The sequence below is a fragment of the Aquarana catesbeiana genome, linkage group LG06 (genome assembly GCF_042186555.1).
Source record: "Aquarana catesbeiana isolate 2022-GZ linkage group LG06, ASM4218655v1, whole genome shotgun sequence".
Classification (NCBI taxonomy): Eukaryota; Metazoa; Chordata; class Amphibia; order Anura; family Ranidae; genus Aquarana; species Aquarana catesbeiana.
This window is the reverse complement of record NC_133329.1, coordinates 115,948,903-115,970,181: the sequence shown is the minus strand read 5'-3', so window position 1 is coordinate 115,970,181 and position 21,279 is coordinate 115,948,903. Positions and strand designations below refer to the sequence as shown.

General features: G+C 41.7%; 1 protein-coding gene across 1 annotated transcript in view; it reads left to right on the top strand.

Moving 5' to 3' along the window:
* Positions 1 to 21,279, top strand: part of PSMC1 (proteasome 26S subunit, ATPase 1) — a 33,219-nt gene that overhangs the window by 10,439 nt on the left and 1,501 nt on the right. The window contains exons 4-10 of the mRNA XM_073636702.1: positions 868 to 992; positions 3,697 to 3,882; positions 5,130 to 5,258; positions 6,802 to 6,898; positions 6,976 to 7,165; positions 13,207 to 13,358; positions 20,872 to 21,026. Of these exons, the coding sequence (XP_073492803.1) occupies positions 868 to 992; positions 3,697 to 3,882; positions 5,130 to 5,258; positions 6,802 to 6,898; positions 6,976 to 7,165; positions 13,207 to 13,358; positions 20,872 to 21,026 (1,034 nt within the window). The remainder of the gene's footprint in view (positions 1 to 867; positions 993 to 3,696; positions 3,883 to 5,129; positions 5,259 to 6,801; positions 6,899 to 6,975; positions 7,166 to 13,206; positions 13,359 to 20,871; positions 21,027 to 21,279) is intronic.

The window sequence follows — 21,279 nt, the reverse complement described above, 5'->3', positions numbered from 1 at the left end:
GAGACCTTGTAACACTAATGAGTCACCTGACACTGGGGAGGGAAAATGGCCAATTGGGCCCAATTTGGACATTTTCACTTAGGGGTGTACTCACTTTGTTGCCAGCGGTTTAGACCTTAATGGATATGTGTTGAGGTATTTTGAGGGGACAGCACATTTACACTGTTATACAAGCTTTACATTGTAGCAAAGTGTAATTTCTTCAGTGTTATTGAAAAGATATAATAAAATATTTACAAAAAATATGAGGGGTGTACTCACTTTTGTGAGATGCTGTATGTAAGGTAAATTTGACAATAAAAACTTTATCTACCGAGGGCAAGTGGACATGAGTTGCACATGGTGAAAAAAAAATGTTACTATCAGTATAGAAAGACTTTTTTTGCAAATCTCGTTCACATCTGCATTTTTTGCATGCAAATGCAATGTGCGGGTATTGTGTGCTCTGCATACATTACCTTGTGACACACATTTTATGGGAGCAGATCTTTTTTTTAATGCATGTGCACCTAAACAATGCAAAGCCTGGATGGAGTGACCTGCTGTATGGTGTAGTAATTAATAGCAGAGTTTAAAAATGGACTGAATGCTTTCTTATACTGGTGTTGCCCACATTTAAAATTAATGGACATGGATTCACTCATCGATTAGATCCGACGTTCCTTGTGCCTCAGGTTTTTTTTCTTTCCCTCCTGAATGGCAAAAGTGGCTAGTTGCTCTTCAGGGGGTTGTTTTTATCTGCTGAAATTAGAGCTGGAATTTGATAGGTATAATTACTCCTATAGTGCTATTGCTGGTAATCAGTAACAGGTTATATGAACAAGTCTATGTTGGTAGACATTATTGGTTCTTTTGTTTGTCTTACAGTAACGCCACACACACAATGCAGACTGAAGCTTCTGAAAATGGAGAGAATTAAAGATTATCTCCTCATGGAAGAAGAGTTTATCAGAAATCAGGAGCAGATGAAGCCTCTGGAGGAGAAGCAGGAGGTAAGCAGTGGCATTTGATAATAGTCCTGTACTGGGTCAGGCCCTCAAAATGTGAAGTTAAGGGGAACAACCTAAATAAATTGTGCTGTGCATATGGGTTTCCTTTCCACAGTATTATAGTGCATTGAAAGTTTGCTCTCCAGTATAGTGCGCAGTGATGATCTCTCACTTACACTTGACCAAACTGCAGTGGCTAACCAGTGCACACAGAAGGGCTAACAGCAAGCCACCTTCTCTGTTCACACCGCATTATTGTAAATAATGTTTATCTCTCTAAAACATGGCATCCTCTTTTGCGGATGTTTTCCAACCTTTAGTCTTGTTTAATGTGGCATCTGTCTCGGGTAACAACGTAGCAGTCCAGATAAATTTGTTACAGTTGCAGGACTATAGTCTAACTAGGTTGGGATGTGGGTTCCGTTTTAAAGCCCCTCTCTAAGCTGCTGTTAAATATACCAATCCAAACTCACTCCACCCCGTGTGTGCTAAAATCACACACTGGAACAGATTGACCTTTAAAACAAAAGGTATAAATGTGCCTGTGTTAAGGAAACTTCTATGAGTAGCAACAACTCCTTCACAATTTCTGGTGTGCCAGGCTCAAACAAAAAACAGAGTGTAGTATGCAAATAAAAAAACTTTATTAACTACTTGCCACCCGCCAACAGTAGATGTACTGTGGTCAGGCGGCACAGAGAGGCTGGACAAGGTATCTGTACGTCGCCGCCTGTCTCCTGGGTTTGGGGCATGTTTGCTCCCTGATGACCTGTGCTGTGAGTGGACACGAGTTTGGCAGCAGATTTCACTTAATTTTGTCTGAAACCTGCTGATCAGCTTTGTTCAATCACAGACAAGAGTTCTGTGTTTAACCACTTCACCCCGGACCATTTCGCTGGCAAAAAACCAGAGCACTTTTTACGATTCGGCACTGCGTCGCTTTAACTGACAATTGCGCAGTCGTGTGACGTGGCTCCCAAACAAAATTGACGTCCTTTTTTCCCCACAAATAGAGCTTTCTTTTGGTGGTACTTGATCACATTCTGCGTTTTTTATTTTTTGTGCTATAAACAAAAAAATAGCGACAATTTTGAAAAAAACACATTATTTTTTAATTTTTGCTATAATAAATATCCCCAAAAAATATATATAAAAGTTGTTTTTTTTTTTTTTCTCAGTTTAGGCCGATACGTATTCTTCTACATATTATTGGTAAAAAAAATCGCAATAAGCGTTTATTGATTGGTTTGCGCAAATGTTATATCGTCTACAAAATAGGGGATAGTTTTATGGCATTTTTATTAATAATTTTTTTTTTTTTTTTACTATTAATGCCAACGATCAGCGATTTTTTTTTTTTTTTTTCATGGTAACTGCGACATTATGGCGGACAGATCGGACACTTTTGGCTCTGTTTTGGGACCATTCACATTTATACAGCGATCAGTGCGATTAAAAATGCATTGATTACTGTGTAAATGGGACTGGCAATGAAGAGGTTAACCACTAGGTGGCACTGTAGGGGTTAAGTTTGTCCTAGGGAGTGATTCCACCTGTGGGGGGGCGGCTATGTGTGACACGACACTGATCACCGCTCCCGATTACAGAGAGCTGTGATCAGTGTCCTGTCACTAGGCAGAACGGGGAAATGCTTGTTTACATCAGCATTTCCCCATTCTCCCTCTCCGTGAGACGGTCGTGGGTATACCCGCTGACATCGAGTCCGCGGGACCCGCGATCACACTCACGGAGCGCGTGGCGGGGACGCGCCCGCAAGCCGCTTCTTAAAGGGCAACATATAGGTACATTAATATGCCTGTACGTGCCCTTCTGCTGACGTATATCGGCGTGAGCCGGACGGCAAGCGGTTAAAAAAACACAGAACAGTGATCTGGCTGTTTCTCGTCCCTGAAAAGCAACAGCCAGGTCAGTAAGTAAAAGCAGCACACACTACACACAATACAGTTGTTAGGCACATAGTTAACCCCTCGATTGCCCTGAGATGTTAACTCCTTCCCAGCCAGTGTCATTAGTACAGTGTACAGTATTAGCACTGATCACTATTGGTGTCACTAGCGAAGTCAGTGTCAGTTAATGACCTTCCTAGCCAGTGTCTGTTAGCGCCAGCTTGCTTGCCACCCTATCACGCTCATACTATAAGTTGCTGATCACCGCCATTACACTATAGCGTCTATAGCTACTAATTCCAGTATATATACCATAGTTTGTAGATGATATAGCTTTCACTCACATAAACCAAATAAATATACATTTTAGTTTTGCGTAGTGTGTCGCATGACCGTGCAATTGCCAGTTAAACTAGCACAGTACTGAATAGCAGAAAATGTCCTGGTCATGAAGTGGGTAAAACCATTCAGAGCTCAAGTGGTTAAAAGATATTAAAATACACCCACATGTACCCCTCTGCATTGGTATACGAGTTGATTGTACTCCCAGTATTGAATGAATGCAGTAGTAAAGAATAAGGTAGGTAATTTCAGTTTATTGTCTTCTAGACAAAGCAGGCATTTACCTCATTCAGTGCGAAAGGGCCCACTGCATGGGTAAATTTACTGCATCCTAGATTTACATTTTAAAGGCTTTTCCTGGGTACATGTCATTTGTGGATTTACAGAACCAGAGCCATTCAGGTATGCCATTACTGTATGACTTAATTAACACAACTTCTGTTGCTGTGTCCTTTTAGGAGGAGAGGTCTAAGGTGGATGACCTACGGGGAACTCCCATGTCTGTGGGCACACTAGAGGAGATAATTGACGACAACCATGCCATCGTTTCCACATCTGTCGGGTCTGAGCACTATGTCAGCATTCTGTCATTTGTAGATAAAGATCTGCTGGAACCAGGCTGCTCCGTCTTATTAAACCACAAAGTGAGTCTTTGAATTGTGTGTCCTAGAACAACAGTTGTGAGGGATAACTGAACAATTGGTTAACCACTTCGGCCGGGTAGACATCATATGATAGAATGTACTTTGAGAGAAGGTATCTGGATGATGCCTGCAGCTAACTAACCAAGAATGCAGCAAGCAAGATTTTTAACACCACAACGGAAGCGCAATGGACCAGTGTAAAGACATACATAGAATAAAAAAGGGATGCATTTTTCTTGAACTATTCTTGCGCTAAAGATGCCAATAATGGCCGACAATAAATTCATTTAAATTCATGGTATTAATTAAAAAATCAAAGATAATACAAGTATATATAAAAATATATACATTTTTTAAAAACTGTCATTTTCTTTTTGTGACAAAGTGCATCTAGCATTTTCGCTTTCGGGACCAAAAATTCCCGTTTGGTGCACCCCTAGTGTCTATTTACTCAGCGTAACATCATATTTCACATTATACAAAAAAAAACGAGGTAAATATTGTGTTTTGTTTTTTCCAAAAAAAAAAAAAAAATCACGTTTGAAAAGTTGGTGCACAAATACCGAAACGACCGCTATTTTATTCTCTAGCGTCTTTGCTATAATGTTTGGGGGTTCTGAGCACTTATCTAGCAAAAAAAAATGATGATTTTTACATGTAGGAAAGAAATGCCAGAATTGGCTTGGGTGGCAAGTGGTTAACCAGTTCAAGACCAGAGTGCATTTTATGCTGCCTGTGCTTGAAGAGTGAGAACTTGGTTAAAGTGACTCTGTCAGTTTGCCCATTCAGGGAAAGGTGACAGGTTTGTTTTTGATTTAGTTATTTTTATTTATAAATAGTCCGATTATTAGCAATCTGAGATCATCTGCTAGACTACTTTTACAAAAACCTGTTTATGTATACTTAATTTTTTAAGATCCATCACTAGGATTTTAGTATTGTGATTAAAGAGGAGTATTACATATATGTGGGGGAAGAGATGCACAAAAATCCCCAAAGCCAATATCAAGTTTACAATCCAAGTTAGATTAATAAAGTAGTGCTTAAAGATATAAGAACACTATTACAAGGTAAGCTTATTATTATGCTAAGCGTAACTGGCAGGACAAAAGAAAGAGATAAACATCAAAATAAAAGGTTTCACTTTGACTTTAGGCATCCACTATTAATAAATTCAATAACTATCCGTAAATATTGAGTCTTGGTAATCTTTTCCTTTTTAAACATGGTCTTTATTTATCATTCAGGTGCATGCAGTAATTGGCGTTCTCATGGATGACACGGACCCCTTGGTAACTGTCATGAAAGTGGAGAAAGCCCCTCAGGAGACATATGCTGATATCGGTGGCCTGGACAATCAGATTCAGGAAATTAAGGTATGTTCTGTGAGCGTGTATTAATGTTGTTTTTAGGTTTGCTTACTGTGCTTTAGTAATGGGGTGTTTAACCTCTGTATGTTTTACTTAAACCTCCTAAAACTGCTAAACAAATTCTAGGTGAAGGCAGCCATAGCATATAACACTGATCTCTGCCTTGTTTTCCATTTGCATGCTTGTACTTTTCTGTGTGCAAGTGAGTGCACATTTAGATCTTCATTACACTCCTACACTAAAAATGTGTTTTAAATTGCGCTTTTATGCTTTTGTGGTGCACTTTAGCCTTTATTTAAGGGATACCGATACTTTCTTAAAAATATCCTTTATATGAGACGCCATCCCCACCCTATCCCCAAAGTGTTATATACTTCCTTGTCTCACAATCATGGCATTTCCACGTTGTGTGACCCTCAGGGGACCAGAGTCTGATGGAAACTCTTGGCCAGTCCTGAAGTCTTCTGCACATATGCAGACAAAATCCCAAACATTTCTTTGGAAAGGAGATCTATTATTGATTTGTATGATACAAAAAACAAAAGAAAACACTACGCTAGAGTAAAAAAGCTGCCAGTACTGAGCCAAGCATACACACCCAAAAAATACAATAGTGGGTAAAGTGCAGCGCTAATAGAAAGACCACTGATCATACAATAGGATAAGAAAGGTTTGGCAAGAGATGATCTCACCACTGTTCATAAAATTGAAGCATGACTAATATAGAATACATGTGAAAAAATGGTTGAAAATATAGTCCATATAAACTAAGTCCAAGTAATTCACAACACAGTTCTCCTTTCACATGGGTTATACCCTATTAGCTATGCTTCAATTTTATGAACTATGGTGAGACATCTCTTGCCCAACGTTTCTTATCCTATTGTATAATCAGTTGTCATTTTATTAACGCTGCACTTTACCCACTATTATGGTTTGTATGATAGATGGTCTCTCCATAGGAATAAATAGTATTTTGCTACTCAAGCAAAAGAACATTTGGGAGACTGGTTGGGAGAATTTTCATCGAAGATTGTGTTGTTCCCCTTTGGGTTACACAACATGGGTCAGCCATGACCGTGAACAGGGGAGTGTAAGACCGGAGGTGGGGGGGGGGGGGGGGGGTTGTCATTTAAAGTATAATAGGCCTTTTCATGTACTTTTTATGAAGGCAACGCCTTCCACTTTTTGTGTGATATTTTACCTGCTGTATCCTTTATCTCTATGGGTGAAAAAAAAGAAACTGTAGAATTAAGGATATTTTAAAAACGGGCTGTTGAGAGACAAAACACTCATTTGGCTTAGGTGCAGAATAAACAGCTGGAAGTCGAATCTGAAAACAAGTGTGGCTTGGCCCTGAGAAAAGTACAATGAGGATTCATAGGTGACATCTGTAGAGTTTACACAGCTTCCCTTACTTTGCACAAAATGCCCAAAAGAAATGTTTCTTCGGGTGCTTTATTTTCTTGGCATGAGCATGTCCATTATTGTATAAAGAAAACACAAAAGTTTTCTATGAGTTTATATTTTTGTTACCTCTGCATTGTAGGAGTCTGTAGAGCTTCCACTCACCCACCCAGAGTACTACGAAGAGATGGGCATCAAACCACCTAAAGGAGTGATCCTGTATGGTCCTCCTGGCACAGGTACTGTGGTATCAGACACTACTGGTTAACTGCTTATCTATTCACATATTGCCAAGCTCACAAGAATCTCTTCATAGGTAAAACCCTTCTGGCCAAGGCTGTAGCCAACCAGACATCGGCCACTTTCCTGCGGGTAGTGGGCTCAGAGCTGATCCAGAAATACCTGGGAGATGGACCCAAGCTGGTGCGGGAGCTTTTCAGAGTGGCTGAAGAACATGCTCCGTCCATTGTATTTATTGATGAAATAGACGCCATTGGCACAAAAAGGTATGGCAGTGTTATTACTTGGTTCTCCATTATGAAATGTGGTATTGGGAACTCATTATGTATTATTCAGTTCATGAAAAGGTATGAGAGGTAACTAGGAGAAAATGCTTAGTTTTGTGCTGCAGTTGTGGCAGTGGTTTATGGTATCCCAGTTGCCAGTGGATTCCATGGTTTGTCCCCACCCCCTCTTACAAAATCACAGTAGTATTATTGACCTGTGTGATTTGGTTACTGTAGGAAAAGTGGCTGGTGAAGCTTTGTTTTCGAAGCTCTTCTCCCCAGCAGTAAAGCGGCAACACACTAGTTAATCTCTCTGCTTTGTAAATCTTACAGAACTGAGCAAAGCTATAGATCCTTATGGGCTGTTTTGCCCTCTCCAAGTGTAAGAGCTGCTGTGCATGCATTTATAGAAGTATGATTGCAAGACTGATTCTGGAACCTAAGCTACCTGCATGGAAAATATTCCTAATGAGCTTTTATGGGATATGTAACTGGATTGACTGGCTTAAATGGTGTTTCTTAAATATTTGCATAGGCTTCAACTTAAATGCCTAATGCCCCGTACACACGGTCGGATTTTCCGATGGAAAATGTCCGATCGGAGCGTGTTGTCGGAAATTCCGACCGTGTGTGGGCTCCATCGGACATTTTCCATCGGATTTTCCGACACACAAAGTTTGAGAGTAGGATATAAAATTTTCCGACAACAAAATCCGTTGTCGGAAATTCCGATTGTGTGTACACAAATCCGACAGACAAAGTGCCACGCATGCTCAGAATAAATAAAGAGATGAAAGCTATTGGCCACTGCCCCGTTTATAGTCCCGACTTACGTGTTTTACGTCACCGCGTTTAGAATGATCGGATTTTCCGACAACTTTGTGTGACCGTATGTATGCAAGACAAGTTTGAGCCAACATCCGTCGGAAAAAATCCTAGGATTTTGTTGTCGGAATGTCCGAACAAAGTCCGACCGTGTGTACGCCCTATAAGGCTTCATTCACATGGGCATGCTTTTATAAGGCATTTCTAGATGCAAATAAATGCGTGATTTGATTTTAAATGGTATAATTCACACAGTATTTACTTGCGTTCAGGTGAGTTCAGTTTAGCTGTGTTTAATAAATATATAAATCTGTGCATCCAGGAGCAGATTAGATACTCTGAACGCATCTAAATGCGTGTGCATTTAAAGTTCTGAGAAATGTATCTGGAAAGTAGTATGAGGTTTGTTTATACTTTCCAGATCAATTTCTCCTCTCTCCAGATAGAGTGGCGTTCAAGTTTTTTTACAATGGTAAGTGTGCGGTGATGTGGCTGCATAAACTCTACTAATACTTCTAATGCTGCACATTTACCTTAGGATACAAGGGAAACCTGGGCTGGGAGTAATATTGGGGCTCTTGTTGCTGACCTGCTTCAGAAAATACTAGTTTTCAAGCTGCCATGCTGATCTTTTTGGCTTAAAACTTCCCTTGTCACAGGCTTAGATCATGCATGCAGCAATTTAGCTCTAAACCTTTGATCTGCTTTCTTGGGACTCAAATTATGGAAGCTAATGTTTTCAGGAGAGGTCAGCAGTAGCAGCTTCTCTTTTTTTCTCTTACTCTAGGTTTCCTTTAACCAACAGTTTTACTAGTTTTGTGATGGTATAGTTTTGCTGAGTGACAAATCTTTACCGCATGTTCAGTAATCTGTGAACTAATGACAGAGTACACATGCTATTCAATAAAAAATGTAGTGCAGCGCTGGAAATACTAATCAATTATCATAAATGTCCATAAATGAAAAATCAGAGGGTGTCAGCGGTGATGCAGGGTGCCAGTCAAACCGCTCACCTTGTTATAGGGACCCCTGAACTAACAGGAAGGCCTCCTAAGCATTCACCACTTAATAGTGGTTGGGGTGGTATCTTGACTGGAAAGCCGGAAACCTCTTCAATAATATGGCTTAAAAGTTTTCATCCATATAAGCATGAAATAAATAAAGAAAATATATAGTGCTCTCTGTATAGCTAAAAAACGATTCCCTCTATTAAAAGACAGGTACTCACATATGTAGCACTATACCCAGTGCTAGGAAATAAGGCGCATGTAATTTACAGGTGACAGTGAATGATAAGGGACGTCCAAACGGGATAAAACCAATCCGCACGCGTATCGTCCAGCAGGACTTCCTCAGCGGTCTTTGGTCCCTTACGTCTAGTCAGTGATTTATATAAAGCCCCCTAATTTACTCGTCTGTTGCAAATCAATTCCCGAGCGGTGACCGTCCAATCAGAACGCACCGCTTGGGAATAGGAAGTATGGAAAGATAAATGTTTATCCTGGTTGCCATAGTGATCGGCGTCATGATGACACGACTTCCTGCATCGTAAAGCACCTCCCTCCTGAGTGTACAGGCAGGGCATCAAGCCACTGCAATAGGCTGACACTCAGGTTTGGGGAGTGACTCAATACAGATTTTGGACGTAGTCCCGTCGTCACGATGACGCGGCGTCGGGTCATGTGACGGACTCAACTCTCCGCAATAAATCGGTCTTTAACCCCCCTATCCGAGATAACAAACATATGGAAGTGTTTAGGAATATGGTTAGTAAAGACTTAGATACATTAAAAATTCGGAAAGTCAACGATCCAGTATATATCAAAAGAGATATTGGGTCTCTGATAGAACGAAAAGATGTCGTAATACGTCCAGCCAACAAGGGCGGGGGCTTGGTTGTCTTGAGCAAAACGTATTACAATAATGAAATGGAAAACATGTTGGCCGATTACAATACCTGTTTTACTCACTAAGGACCCGATGCTTCAATTTAAAGAAGAGTTACACTATCTTATTGAAAGAGGAAAACACATTGGCATCCTTAGCTTAAAAGAAGCCTCTTATTTGGATCCTTTTTTTTGTCGCACTCCAATTATTTATTTTTTGCCCAAAATTCATAAAAATAGTACCCATCCTCCTGGCCGCCCCATAGTCAATGGGATCGACTCAGTCTCCTCCAGACTGGGTCAATACATTGACTTTTTTCTCCAGCCTATGGTTATGAAAACTCGCTCTTTTGTAAGAGACACTAAACATATCATCCATATTTTAGAGTCTCTCCCACTTTCATTTTCGTGTGTGCTAATTACGGCGGACGTTAGTTCCTTATATACGATCATTAGCCACGAAGATGCACTAACTTCAGTACAGTGGGCATTTGGTTCATCAGACCTGACCAAAAGACATAAAAATGATATCTTAGACTGTCTGCGATTTTGTTTGGCCAAAAACTACTTTTGGTACAACAGACGTTTTTTTCTCCAAACAAGGGGTGTGGCAATGGGGGCCCGCTTTGCTCCCAGTGTTGCCAATTTATTCATGGCACACTGGGAGGAAGAAGTGATTTATAAGAACACACCCCCTGAACTCCTCTGTTACCAAAGGTACATCGATGATATTATTATGATTTGGGAGGGTGACAGATCTAATCTAGATGTTTTCATGCAAAAATTGGATGAGAACAATAGAAATATTGTCTTTTCTTGGAATGTGGGTAACGATCATGTCACGTACCTGGATCTTGATATCTACATAAAAGATAACCAGTTAGAGTTAAAGAATCATTTTAAACCCACGGACCGCAATGCGTACATTCCCCTCGGAAGTTGCCACCATTTACAATGGTTGTGCAACATTCCTAAGGGACAGTTCGTACGCATTAGGCGGAATTGCACACATGAGCAGGAATACCTTGCACAGTCTGAAGTTCTATCAGCTCGTTTTGTGCAAAAGGGATACAATAAATCTGACATCATTAAACATATTGAGACAGTTCGTACAATGGATAGAACGACACTTGTTTCCAATGGTCCTAGGGTCAAACAGGATAAATCAGGGAATATAAGAATTATTTTGGACTACAATGCCCAATATAAAAAATTCGAAAAGATCATTCGCAAGTACTGGCCTATTTTGAAGCAGGATAAAACACTTGGCCCTGTTCTCCCCGAACGTCCTCAGTTTGTGTACAAAAGGGCACCATCCCTAAGAGATAAGCTAGCCCCAGGGGTTATTGACCCACCTCTCGCGTTTGAAAATAGGATATCCAACATCCTGACAGGTTTCTACGCATGTGGACGTTGCCCACCATGCAAACAAGCTAGGGGGAACATTAAAAAACGCAAAGAGTGTATTGCTACAGCAACCAAGAAGGTCTACCAGATCAAAGACTTCATTACATGTTCCACGGCAGGGGTGGTATATATTATGGAATACGAATGCGGCTTACAATATGTGGGGAGAACGTCCCGACCATTGCATGTCCGCATTGGAGAACATATTACTAATATTAAAAAAGGATGTTTCTAAACATTTTAAAATATGTCACAAATGTAGTCCTGCCAAATTAAAATTTTGGGGAGTCGAAAAGGTCGCACCCCACTGGAGAGGTGGTAATTTCATAAGACAATTGAGCCGCCGTGAGTCGTTCTGGGTGTATGAGACGCATGTGGGAGTACCCACGGGGCTCAATGTCGAGTTCGATTTGAACTGTTTTATTTCTGATCACTAACAATTTATTAATTATCTTTTAGTTTTTATATACATACATTTTTTATTCTGCTGGTTATAGGAATGCTAACCATTTATTGGAATAATGGATGATGACTGTATTGTAAAAGGTGGCTGCAGTGAAGGGTCTTCTATGAACGTATCTTTAGAAATAGTCTTATTTTTTATTTATTTTAATTTTAATTTTTTTGTAGCCTCTTTAAAATCCCTTCCCGGTATCATTCGGTCTTTTGACCAATTAGGCATAGCATTGCCACACTATTAGTATGCTTGCTGAGAGAGATTAGTTAAGTACTGTGGTGTCAGCCCTATTAACGTCCCTTCTCTGTGTATCCAGGGTTATACAGAGGGTTTGTGTTCATTGCCTTCCTCCTCTGCTTACACTGCACACAGATGACGTGAGGCTGGTAGGATCATGTGACCCAGCGTCATCCTATCACAGCTAATCTAGCTCCATCTTTGTTTAGGGAAGGAGGCACTCACTGACGTAGTCCGTCACATGACCCCACACCGCGTCATTGTGACGACGGGACTACGTCCAAAATCTGTATTGAGTCACTCCCCAAACCTGAGTGTCAGCCTATTGCAGCGGCTTGATGCCCTGCCTGTACACTCAAGAGGGAGGTGCTTTACGATGCAGGAAGTCAGGTGATCCGACGTCGTGTCATCATGACGCCGATCACTATGGCAACCAGGATAAACATTTAGCTTTCCATACTTCCTATTCCCAAGCGGTGCGTTCTGATTGGACGGTCACCGCTCGGGAATTGATTTGCAACAGACGAGTGAATTAGGGGGCTTTATATAAATCACTGACTAGACGTAAGGGACCCCAAGACCGCTGAGGAAGTCCTGCTGGACGATACGCGTGCGGATTGGTTTTATCCCGTTTGGACGTCGCTGCAGCCGCCTTATCATTCACTGTCACCTGTAAATTACATGCGCCTTATTTCCTAGCACTGGGTATAGTGCTACATGTGTGAGTACCTGTCTTTTTAATAGAGGGAATCGTTTTTTAGCTATACAGAGAGCACTATATATTTTCTTTATTTATTTCATGCTTATATGGATGAAAACTTTATGCCATATTAATGAAGAGGTTTCCGGCTTTCCGGTCAAGATACCACCCCGACCACTATTAAGTGGTGAATGCTTATGAGACCTTCCTGTTAGTTCAGGGGTCCCTATAACAAGGTGAGCGGTTTGACTGGCAAGAGGGGGGAGCACGGATTTAAGAGCACTTTGGATTTGCATGAAGCACCCTGCATCACCGCTGACACCCTCTGATTTTTCATTTATGGACATTTATGATAATTGATTAGTATTTCCAGCGCTGCACTATATTTTTTATTGAATTACATGAAAGGACTTATATATTTGCCTTTAGTGTTCAGCAGCTTTGTTTTTTTGATGTTTTTTGCGCTGACTGTTTATCTTTGAATAATAGAGTACACATGCTAATTTTTCTCCTCACATTACCTTTATAGATACGATTCCAACTCCGGTGGAGAGAGAGAAATTCAGAGAACCATGTTGGAGCTTCTGAACCAGCTGGATGGATTTGATTCTCGAGGGGATGTAAAAGTTATAATGGCCACAAACAGGATAGAAACCCTGGACCCAGCATTAATTAGACCAGGTTCTTACTACTGCTTCTTTTCTGACTATTCTTTCTCTTGTGCAAAATTTAGATCCAAGTTCAAGGATTCAAGTGACAGGTGGACAGCAGACCTATCAAAGTAGACTTCTCCACCTATTCTTTAGCCATGTAAAAACTCATTTACATTTTTAAAATTAAACTTTAGGCTGAAAGTCAACAATATACCTTACACCTCACCTGCATGCATTATGGTGCCTAGGTGTGAGGGTGATGTTAAAGACCCTCTATCAACATACTGGGAAAGCTTGAGATGTAAAATCTGGCAAGAAGTGGCTCTGTCAGTGCAGAAGCCACTTCACGTGAGATTTGGGGATCCAGCATTCTTAGGATCTTGGGTCAACATGCAAAAAATTATAAATGATACAGCGCTGTCTAAAAGAAGAATGTATTCACCCGTCTGTTTCAAAAGATGTAAATAATATGATCTTGCAGCAGTTAAAAGTGTGAGATACTCACAATAAGCAAAATGTTAAAAATAAAAAACTGCGCTAAATGAGATCCAATCAAAATGTATGAATACCCAATGGGTGTTGCATGACTTAAATTAAGATTTGCAATAAATGAATAAAGAATCACTGTACTCCTCAATGTTTTCTCACAGCAGTGTAGCAAATGATCACATCGTAAAGAAAACACAACTTAGAAAGTCCATATTAGTGAAGAGTAATAAGCTGATATTGTTGTTGGTCAGTGAAAGGTCACAATATGAGAAAGTCTCTCCTTCATATACAAAGGTGACATCACAAATGAAAGACACCGGAGAAAATAGTGATGTGGATAGAACAATCCTTCACCTAGAAAAACACAGCCTCTTACCAGCTGCCCAGATCTCTTATCAGGAGATCAATTTCGCCTTTTAGCTTATAACCCAGCCACAGTCTCTAGATAAACCGATATGTGTCACCTCTCCTTCTTCTCTCCAATCCTTTCCAAATAGCTCACAGACAGTAACTCACAGACAGCCGTCGAAATGGACTCTGATGACAGCCAGACAGAGGAGTGTGATCACACAGAGCCTCATTTTCTTCTTTGTACGGAACAGGTGTTTATCTAGAGACTGTGGCTGGGTTATAAGCTAAAAGGCGAAATTGATCTCCTGATAAGAGATCTGGGCAGCTGGTAAGAGGCTGTGTTTTTCTAGGTGAAGGACTGTCCTATCCACATCACTATTTTCTCCGGTGTCTTATTTGTGATGTCACCTTTGTATATGAAGGAGAGACTTTCTCATATTGTGACCTTTCGCTGACCAGCAACAATATCAGCTTATTACTCTTCACTAATATGGACTTTCTAAGTTGTGTTTTCTTTATGATGTGATCATTTGCTACACTGCTGTGAGAAAACATTGAGGAGTACAGTGATTCTTTATTCATTTATTGCAAATCTTAATTTAAGTCATGCAACACCCATTGGGTATTCATACATTTTGATCGGATCTCATTTAGCGCAGTTTTTTATTTTTAACATTCTTAGGATCTTGCCATTAGGCTCACATCATCCTTTCCTAGCTGCAAGGCAAATATATTTTTAATTTTTCTCCTAAAAGTTTGTTTTATTTTTTAAATTTGACTGTTTTTACATATAGGTTTTCTTTTTCTAAAAAGACCTAAAACAACATTTCTTATCGTACATCACGGAACACAGAGCCATAGTAGTTACTATGTGGGTTATAGGCCACCTTCAGATGATGCACACTGGCACGCCCTAAGACAAAAAGTGCACTCCCTATATAACCCCTGCTGGGAGTACCTCAGTTTTTTCATCAGTGTCTAAGGTGTTGGTCACGGGTAAAGATGTGCTGTGCTGAACTCCACTGGAGCAATCCTTGCTGGGGCTAGCCATGCAGCCGGATCCACTCAAAGTGTCTTTTTGGCTGAATTGAATGGTACCCGGCCTCATATCCGAAGAAACGAGGCCTTTCCTTTAACGCTTCTCTTTTTAGAGAGCTGGACCCCGGCATCCAGTACTTTTTGGTAGTAAGGCCATAAAGTTTTACTGGCGGTGGTGCTAATACAGGTCCAGGATTGTGGGTTTCCTCGAGGATCCCCAGCTCCTGAAGGTTTAACGGAACCCACCATGAAGGGTGAAGATTGGGTCTGTTGGATTACCACGGAAAACTCTGCAGCGGGAAAGGTAAGTGGAGTTTTTTCTAAGAAATTTTCAAAATTTTCTTATGAATTTTGTAAATGTTGTCATGCCTATGTGTCACCACTGGGGGCTGTATAGAGCACTCACCGTATCATGCTTCTCAGAAACCTCACGATGTGTCCAGGAAACAGCAGTTTTCTTTTCCTTCGGCCGGCAGCAAACCTCTGGTAAGTCTGGGGGGCAATTACCTCCCCCCCCCCCAGACGCCCCCCTGTTTTTTTTTTTTTTTCTTCCCCTCTTTCGGGGGAAGGAGTGCTTCAAAAAAAAAAAAAAGTTTGGCGCAAACGGCACACTGCTCGGCGGCTTCCAGGCCCCCCTCGCCATTACTGCCTCTCTTCTGCTGATTCCATGGGATCGGAGCCAGAGCTCGTGCGGGAAAAACTCCTTTTTGATAAAAAGAGGAAAGGCCGTAGATGACATGGGGGCGGGGTTTAGTGTGGCGTTGGCTTCCGTCCTCCAATGCACAGCGTGGGAAGGTATGTTTTTTTAAAAGGCACCATTGTTGCTGGGGAGGGACAAGCTGCGGAGGGACACAAGAGCAAAGGTGGCATGTAAGTTTTGGTAACACAGGCATTCCTTTTGACACATTTACTACTGCATCAGGCTAAGAATTAATAGTAGCAGCAGAGCTGGACTATTGCTCCAGCAGTGGATGCATTCCTTCTGGTAGTACCTCTGCTTTGTGCATCGGGCTATGGTCAGAAGGGGGGTTAAAAACACCTCAAAAAAGGGCTCTAGAAGGACTATAGTCACACGGCAGCCTAGGATCATCTCAAGAAAGATGACATCCTCCCCTGAGATTAATATGGCTGGTCAGAGTGAGCCATCAGGAGGGGCAAGTGTTGCAGCTGCTCTTAACACTGCAGCCCCTGTGCATATTACTAAGGAGGTTTTTTCTTCAACCATTTTAAGTTTGGAGCAAAAAATTGATGCTTTAATCGCATCTCAGAGTGGGACTAAGCGTAGCAGGTCCCCGTCCATTGCTCAGGACCCTCATGCTGAGGAACAAGGGGCGAGGAGAGATGACAAATTTCTCTCGAAGGACCAGGAAGAGGCTGATGTCTCCTCTTCCGAAGAACCTGATATGGAATCAGGTTCGCAGGAAAGGTTGTTGGTACAATCCCTCACTGAATTGGTCTGCTCCACATTTTTACTGCCAGTAACGCAGTCAGTCGATAAGCCCACTTTTGGTTTGGGTTCATTAAAACCTCCACAATCTGTTCATGTTTTTCCTATCCATTCATGGCTAAAAAAGCATATGTATTCTGAGTGGGAGCACCCAGATAAACAGTTTTTCTCCTCTGAGAAATACTTTATCCTCAATACTTTATCCTATGGAGGAAGAGTTCTATAAGAAATGGGGAATTCCAGCAATTGACGCTGCTATATCCACTATGAACAAAAACCTGACTTGTCCAGTAGACAATGCTGATATGCTAAAGGATCCAACAGATAAGACGTTGGAATTCATTTTTAAAAACTATTTTGCTCACAGGTTCAGTTGTTCAGCCTGCACTGGCAGTGATCGAAGTATCTCAGTCCTTAAAGGACCAGTTTATAGAGGTACTCAAGGTTATTCCTGATCAGCAGGCCCAGGATTTGGCCGGGTTATCAGAAGCGTTGTGTTTTACAATAGACACTATGAAAGATTGTATTCTCTAGGCCTCACGGCTCATGGTAGGGCTGGTACATGTGCGTAGAGTCTTATGGTTGAAAAATTGGTCAGCCGTAGTGCCATGCAAAAAGCTCTTGGCCAGTGTCCCATTTCATGGTGAACTGTTATTTGGAGAAGATCTGGATAAGTATATCCAAAGAATTTCTAATGGGAAAAGTTCCCTTTTACCGGTTAAGAAGTTTAAGATTTTTCTTCCCCAGGGGCATCAGCCTCCAGACAGTCATGACGGCCTCCACCGTCAGGTTCAAGAGGTAAACCTCAGGTTCAGTCCCAGGGCCAAAAGAGGACACTCACAAAACAAAATACTAAAGCCTCCTTAAGGGGCTCCCCCGCTCGCTCGAGTGGGGGGAAGGCTTCTACAGTTTTCAAAGGTCTGGCAGGAACAATGTCAAGACAGATGGGTGGCTTCCTCAATTTCCCTAGGCTACAAACTAGAGTTCCGAGAGTTCCCGTCTCCTCGTTTTCTCAGGTCAAGCGTTCCCAGAGATCCAGTGAAAAAGAAGTCTCTCTTTCTAGCTTTGGATCATCTCTTGTCTCAAAGAGTGATATCGGTGGTCCCCTTGGTAGAGCAAAGATTGGGGTTTTATTCAAACCTTTTCACAGTTCCAAAACCAATTGGGGATGTCAGACCCATTTTAGATCTCAAAGATCTAAACCAGTTTTTGAATATCCGTTCTTTTCGCATGGAGTCAATCCGAACAGTAGTCTGCATCCTACAAGGGGGAGAATTTCTGGCGTTATTCGACATCAAGGATGCTTATTTCCATGTACCGATTTTCCCCGCTCACCAGAAATTTCTACACTTCGAGGTAGAAAATCTTCATTTCCAGTTTGTAGCTCTGCCGTTCGGTCTAGCTACTGCACCTTAAGTGTTTTCAAAGGTCCTGGCCAATCCTTTAGCCAGGCTAAGAGCTCAAGGTATAACAATATTAGCCTACCTAGACTATCTACTCTTGATAGATCAGTCGGTAGCCCACTTAAACCAAAGTTTGGTCACTGCAGTCAGCTACCTGGAATACCTAGGTTGGATTCTCAACCTAGAGAAATCCTCCTTAAAACCATCAAGGAGATTGCAGTACTTGGGGCTGATCATAGATACAGTTCAGAAGAAGGTGTTTTTGCCCCAGGAAAGGATCAGTTCCATAAAGGAACTGATTCAGTTGGTCAAAACAAAGAATAATCCTTCTATTCGACTTTGCAGGAAATTATTGGGAAAGATGGTGGCTTCTTTCGAGGCCGTTCCTTATGCGCAGTTTCATTCATTCAAGACTGCTGCAAAACAGTATCCTGTCAACTTGGAATAAAAAGGTCCAAGCTCTGGACTTCCCAATACATTTATCCTCCGAAGTGTGTCAGGGCCTCAATTGGTGGTCGATATCCAAGAATCTTCAAAAAGGAAAATACTTTCTACCAGTTACCAGGAAGGTGGTAACAGCAGATTCCAGCCTTCTGGGCTGCGGAGCAGTCCTGGAAGAAGCATCTGTCCAAGGGAAATGGTCCAGAGATGACCTTGCCCATTAATATTCTAGAGATTTGGGCAGTACGCCTGGCCCTAGAGGCCTGGACGCTCAGACTACGGAATTGTCCTGTCAGGATCCAATCCGACAATGCCACAGCATTGGCCTATATCAATCACCAAGGGGGCACGAGAAGTCGTGCGGCTCTGAGAGAGGTGAATCGTATTCCTTGCCTATCAGCGATTTTCATTCCAGGGATAGAGAATTGGCTGGTGGACTACTTGAGTTGCCAACAATTGTTCCCGGGAGAATGGTCCCTTCACCCCAACATCTTCCTGTCAATATGTCAAAGATGGGGACTTCCGGACATGGATCTGTTTGCGTCCAGGTTCAACAACAAGATCGACAATTTTGTGTCAAGGACAAGGGATCCGATGGCATACGGAACAGATGCCTTGGTTTATCCATGGGATCAGTTTTCACTGGTCTGCTGCTTCTGCACCTTCTTTGCAGGATCAAGCAAGAAGGAAAGGAAGTGATTCTTGTGGCCCCAGCATGGCCCAGAAGATCTTGGTTTGCCGAGATCATAAAAATGGCAGTAGGGGACCCTTGGACCCTACCATTGTGGCCAGATCTTCTCTCGCAAGGTCCGGTATTCCATCCTACCTTACAAACGCTAAATTTAACCATTTGGCTATTGAGACCCACATTCTGAAAAACCGTGGGCTGTCAGCTTCAGTAGTTTCTACTTTGGTTAATGCTAGGAGGCCAACCTATAGACTATAGAGTCTGGAAGGCATATGTCTCCTGGTGTGAATCCAGGGGTTGGCACCCCAGGAAATATGTCATAGGTAGGATCCTTGAATTCCTACAGATGGGATTAGAAATGAAGCTGTCCTTGAGTACTATCAAAGGCCAGGTGTCGGCCTTATCGGTGTTGTTTCAACGACCACTTGCTTGACACTCTCTGGTTCGTAACTTTATTCAGGGGGTGACGCATATTAATCCTCCAATTAGGTCACCCCTGAACCCTTGGGACTTAAATTTAGTCCTGTCAGCATTACAAAAACAGCCTTTTGAGCCAGTACGAGATATTCCCTTGGTCCTCTTAACGACGAAAATAATTTTCTTGGTTGCCATATCTTCTGCAAGAAGAGTATAAAGAGTTGGCTGCTCTTTCTTGTAAAGAGCCATATTTGATTATTCATAAGGATAAGGTTGTATTGCGGCCTCATCCGAAATTCCTACCGAAGGTAGTGTCAGGTTTTCATTTAAACCAGGATATTGTTTTGCCTTCATTTTATCCAGAACCTCGTTCTGTGGAAGAAAGGTCACTACATTCTCTTGATGTGGTGAGAGCGGTCAAGGTCTATTTGAAAGTGACCGCTCAGATTCATAAAACAGATGTTTTGTTTGTGTTGCCAGACGGTCCTAAAAGAGGACAGGCAGCGTTGATATGTACTATTTCTAAATGGATTTGTCAAGTGATTGTTCAAGCTTATGGCTTAAAGAGGAAAATTCCTGCTTTTCATAATAAAGCGCACTCCACCAGGGCTGTTAGTGCTTCTTGGGCAGTGCATCACCAGGCCTCCATGGCTCAAATCTGCAAGGCCGCAACTTGGTCTTCAGTCCATACATTTACCAGATTCTATCAAGTAGATATAAAAGGTCATGAGGATATCGCCTTTTGGGCACAGTGTACTGCAGGCTGCAGTATAAGTCCTCTAGTCTCTTATTGTCCTACTTTTGTTGTATCTCCCTCCCTTCACTTGGCATTGCTATGGGACATCCCACATAGTAACTACTATGGCTCTGTGTCCCGTGATGTACGATAAGAAAATAGGATTTTTAAAACCGCTTGCCTGTAAAATCCTTTTCTTTGAAGTACATCACGGGACACAGAGGCCCCTCCCTTCTTGGTATACACGTGTATTGCTTTGCTACAAAACTGAGGTGCTCCCAGAAGTGGGAGGGGTTATATAGGGAGGGCACTTTTTGTCTTAGGGCGTGCCAGTGTCCGTCACCTGAAGGTGGCCTATAATCCACTTAGTAACTACTATGGCTCTGTGTCCCGTGATGTACTTCAAAGAAAAGGATTTTACAGGTAAGCTGTTTTAAAAACCCTATTTTTGTAGCTAGGAACTCATTGGTGTGATAAGGATAGTTGCACATAAAATCTCCTGCTGATGAACACTTATTCTATCATGCATAGGTCGTATTGACCGTAAAATTGAATTCCCCTTGCCTGATGAGAAGACAAAGAGGAGAATCTTCCTGATACACACCAGCCGCATGACCCTGGCAGACGACGTCACACTAGATGACTTAATCATGGCAAAAGATGACCTGTCTGGAGCAGATATAAAGGTATGCCCATTTGAGATCCTTTCTGACTGCTTCTTAAAAAATAACAGGATTACATTACAGTGTAGTATTTAAACATATTATATAATTCTGGATTCGGTGGGGTAATTAAATTCTTGTATGTTTTTTTTCTTTCCAATTTTGTGTGTCTCCCACTGTGGGGATTTCCCTTTTACTTTCTTTTTCACAAATGTAACAGGAAGTGAGGGAAATAAGAAAAAATCCAGCTGTTACCAAAACAGGTGTTTGTGTTACA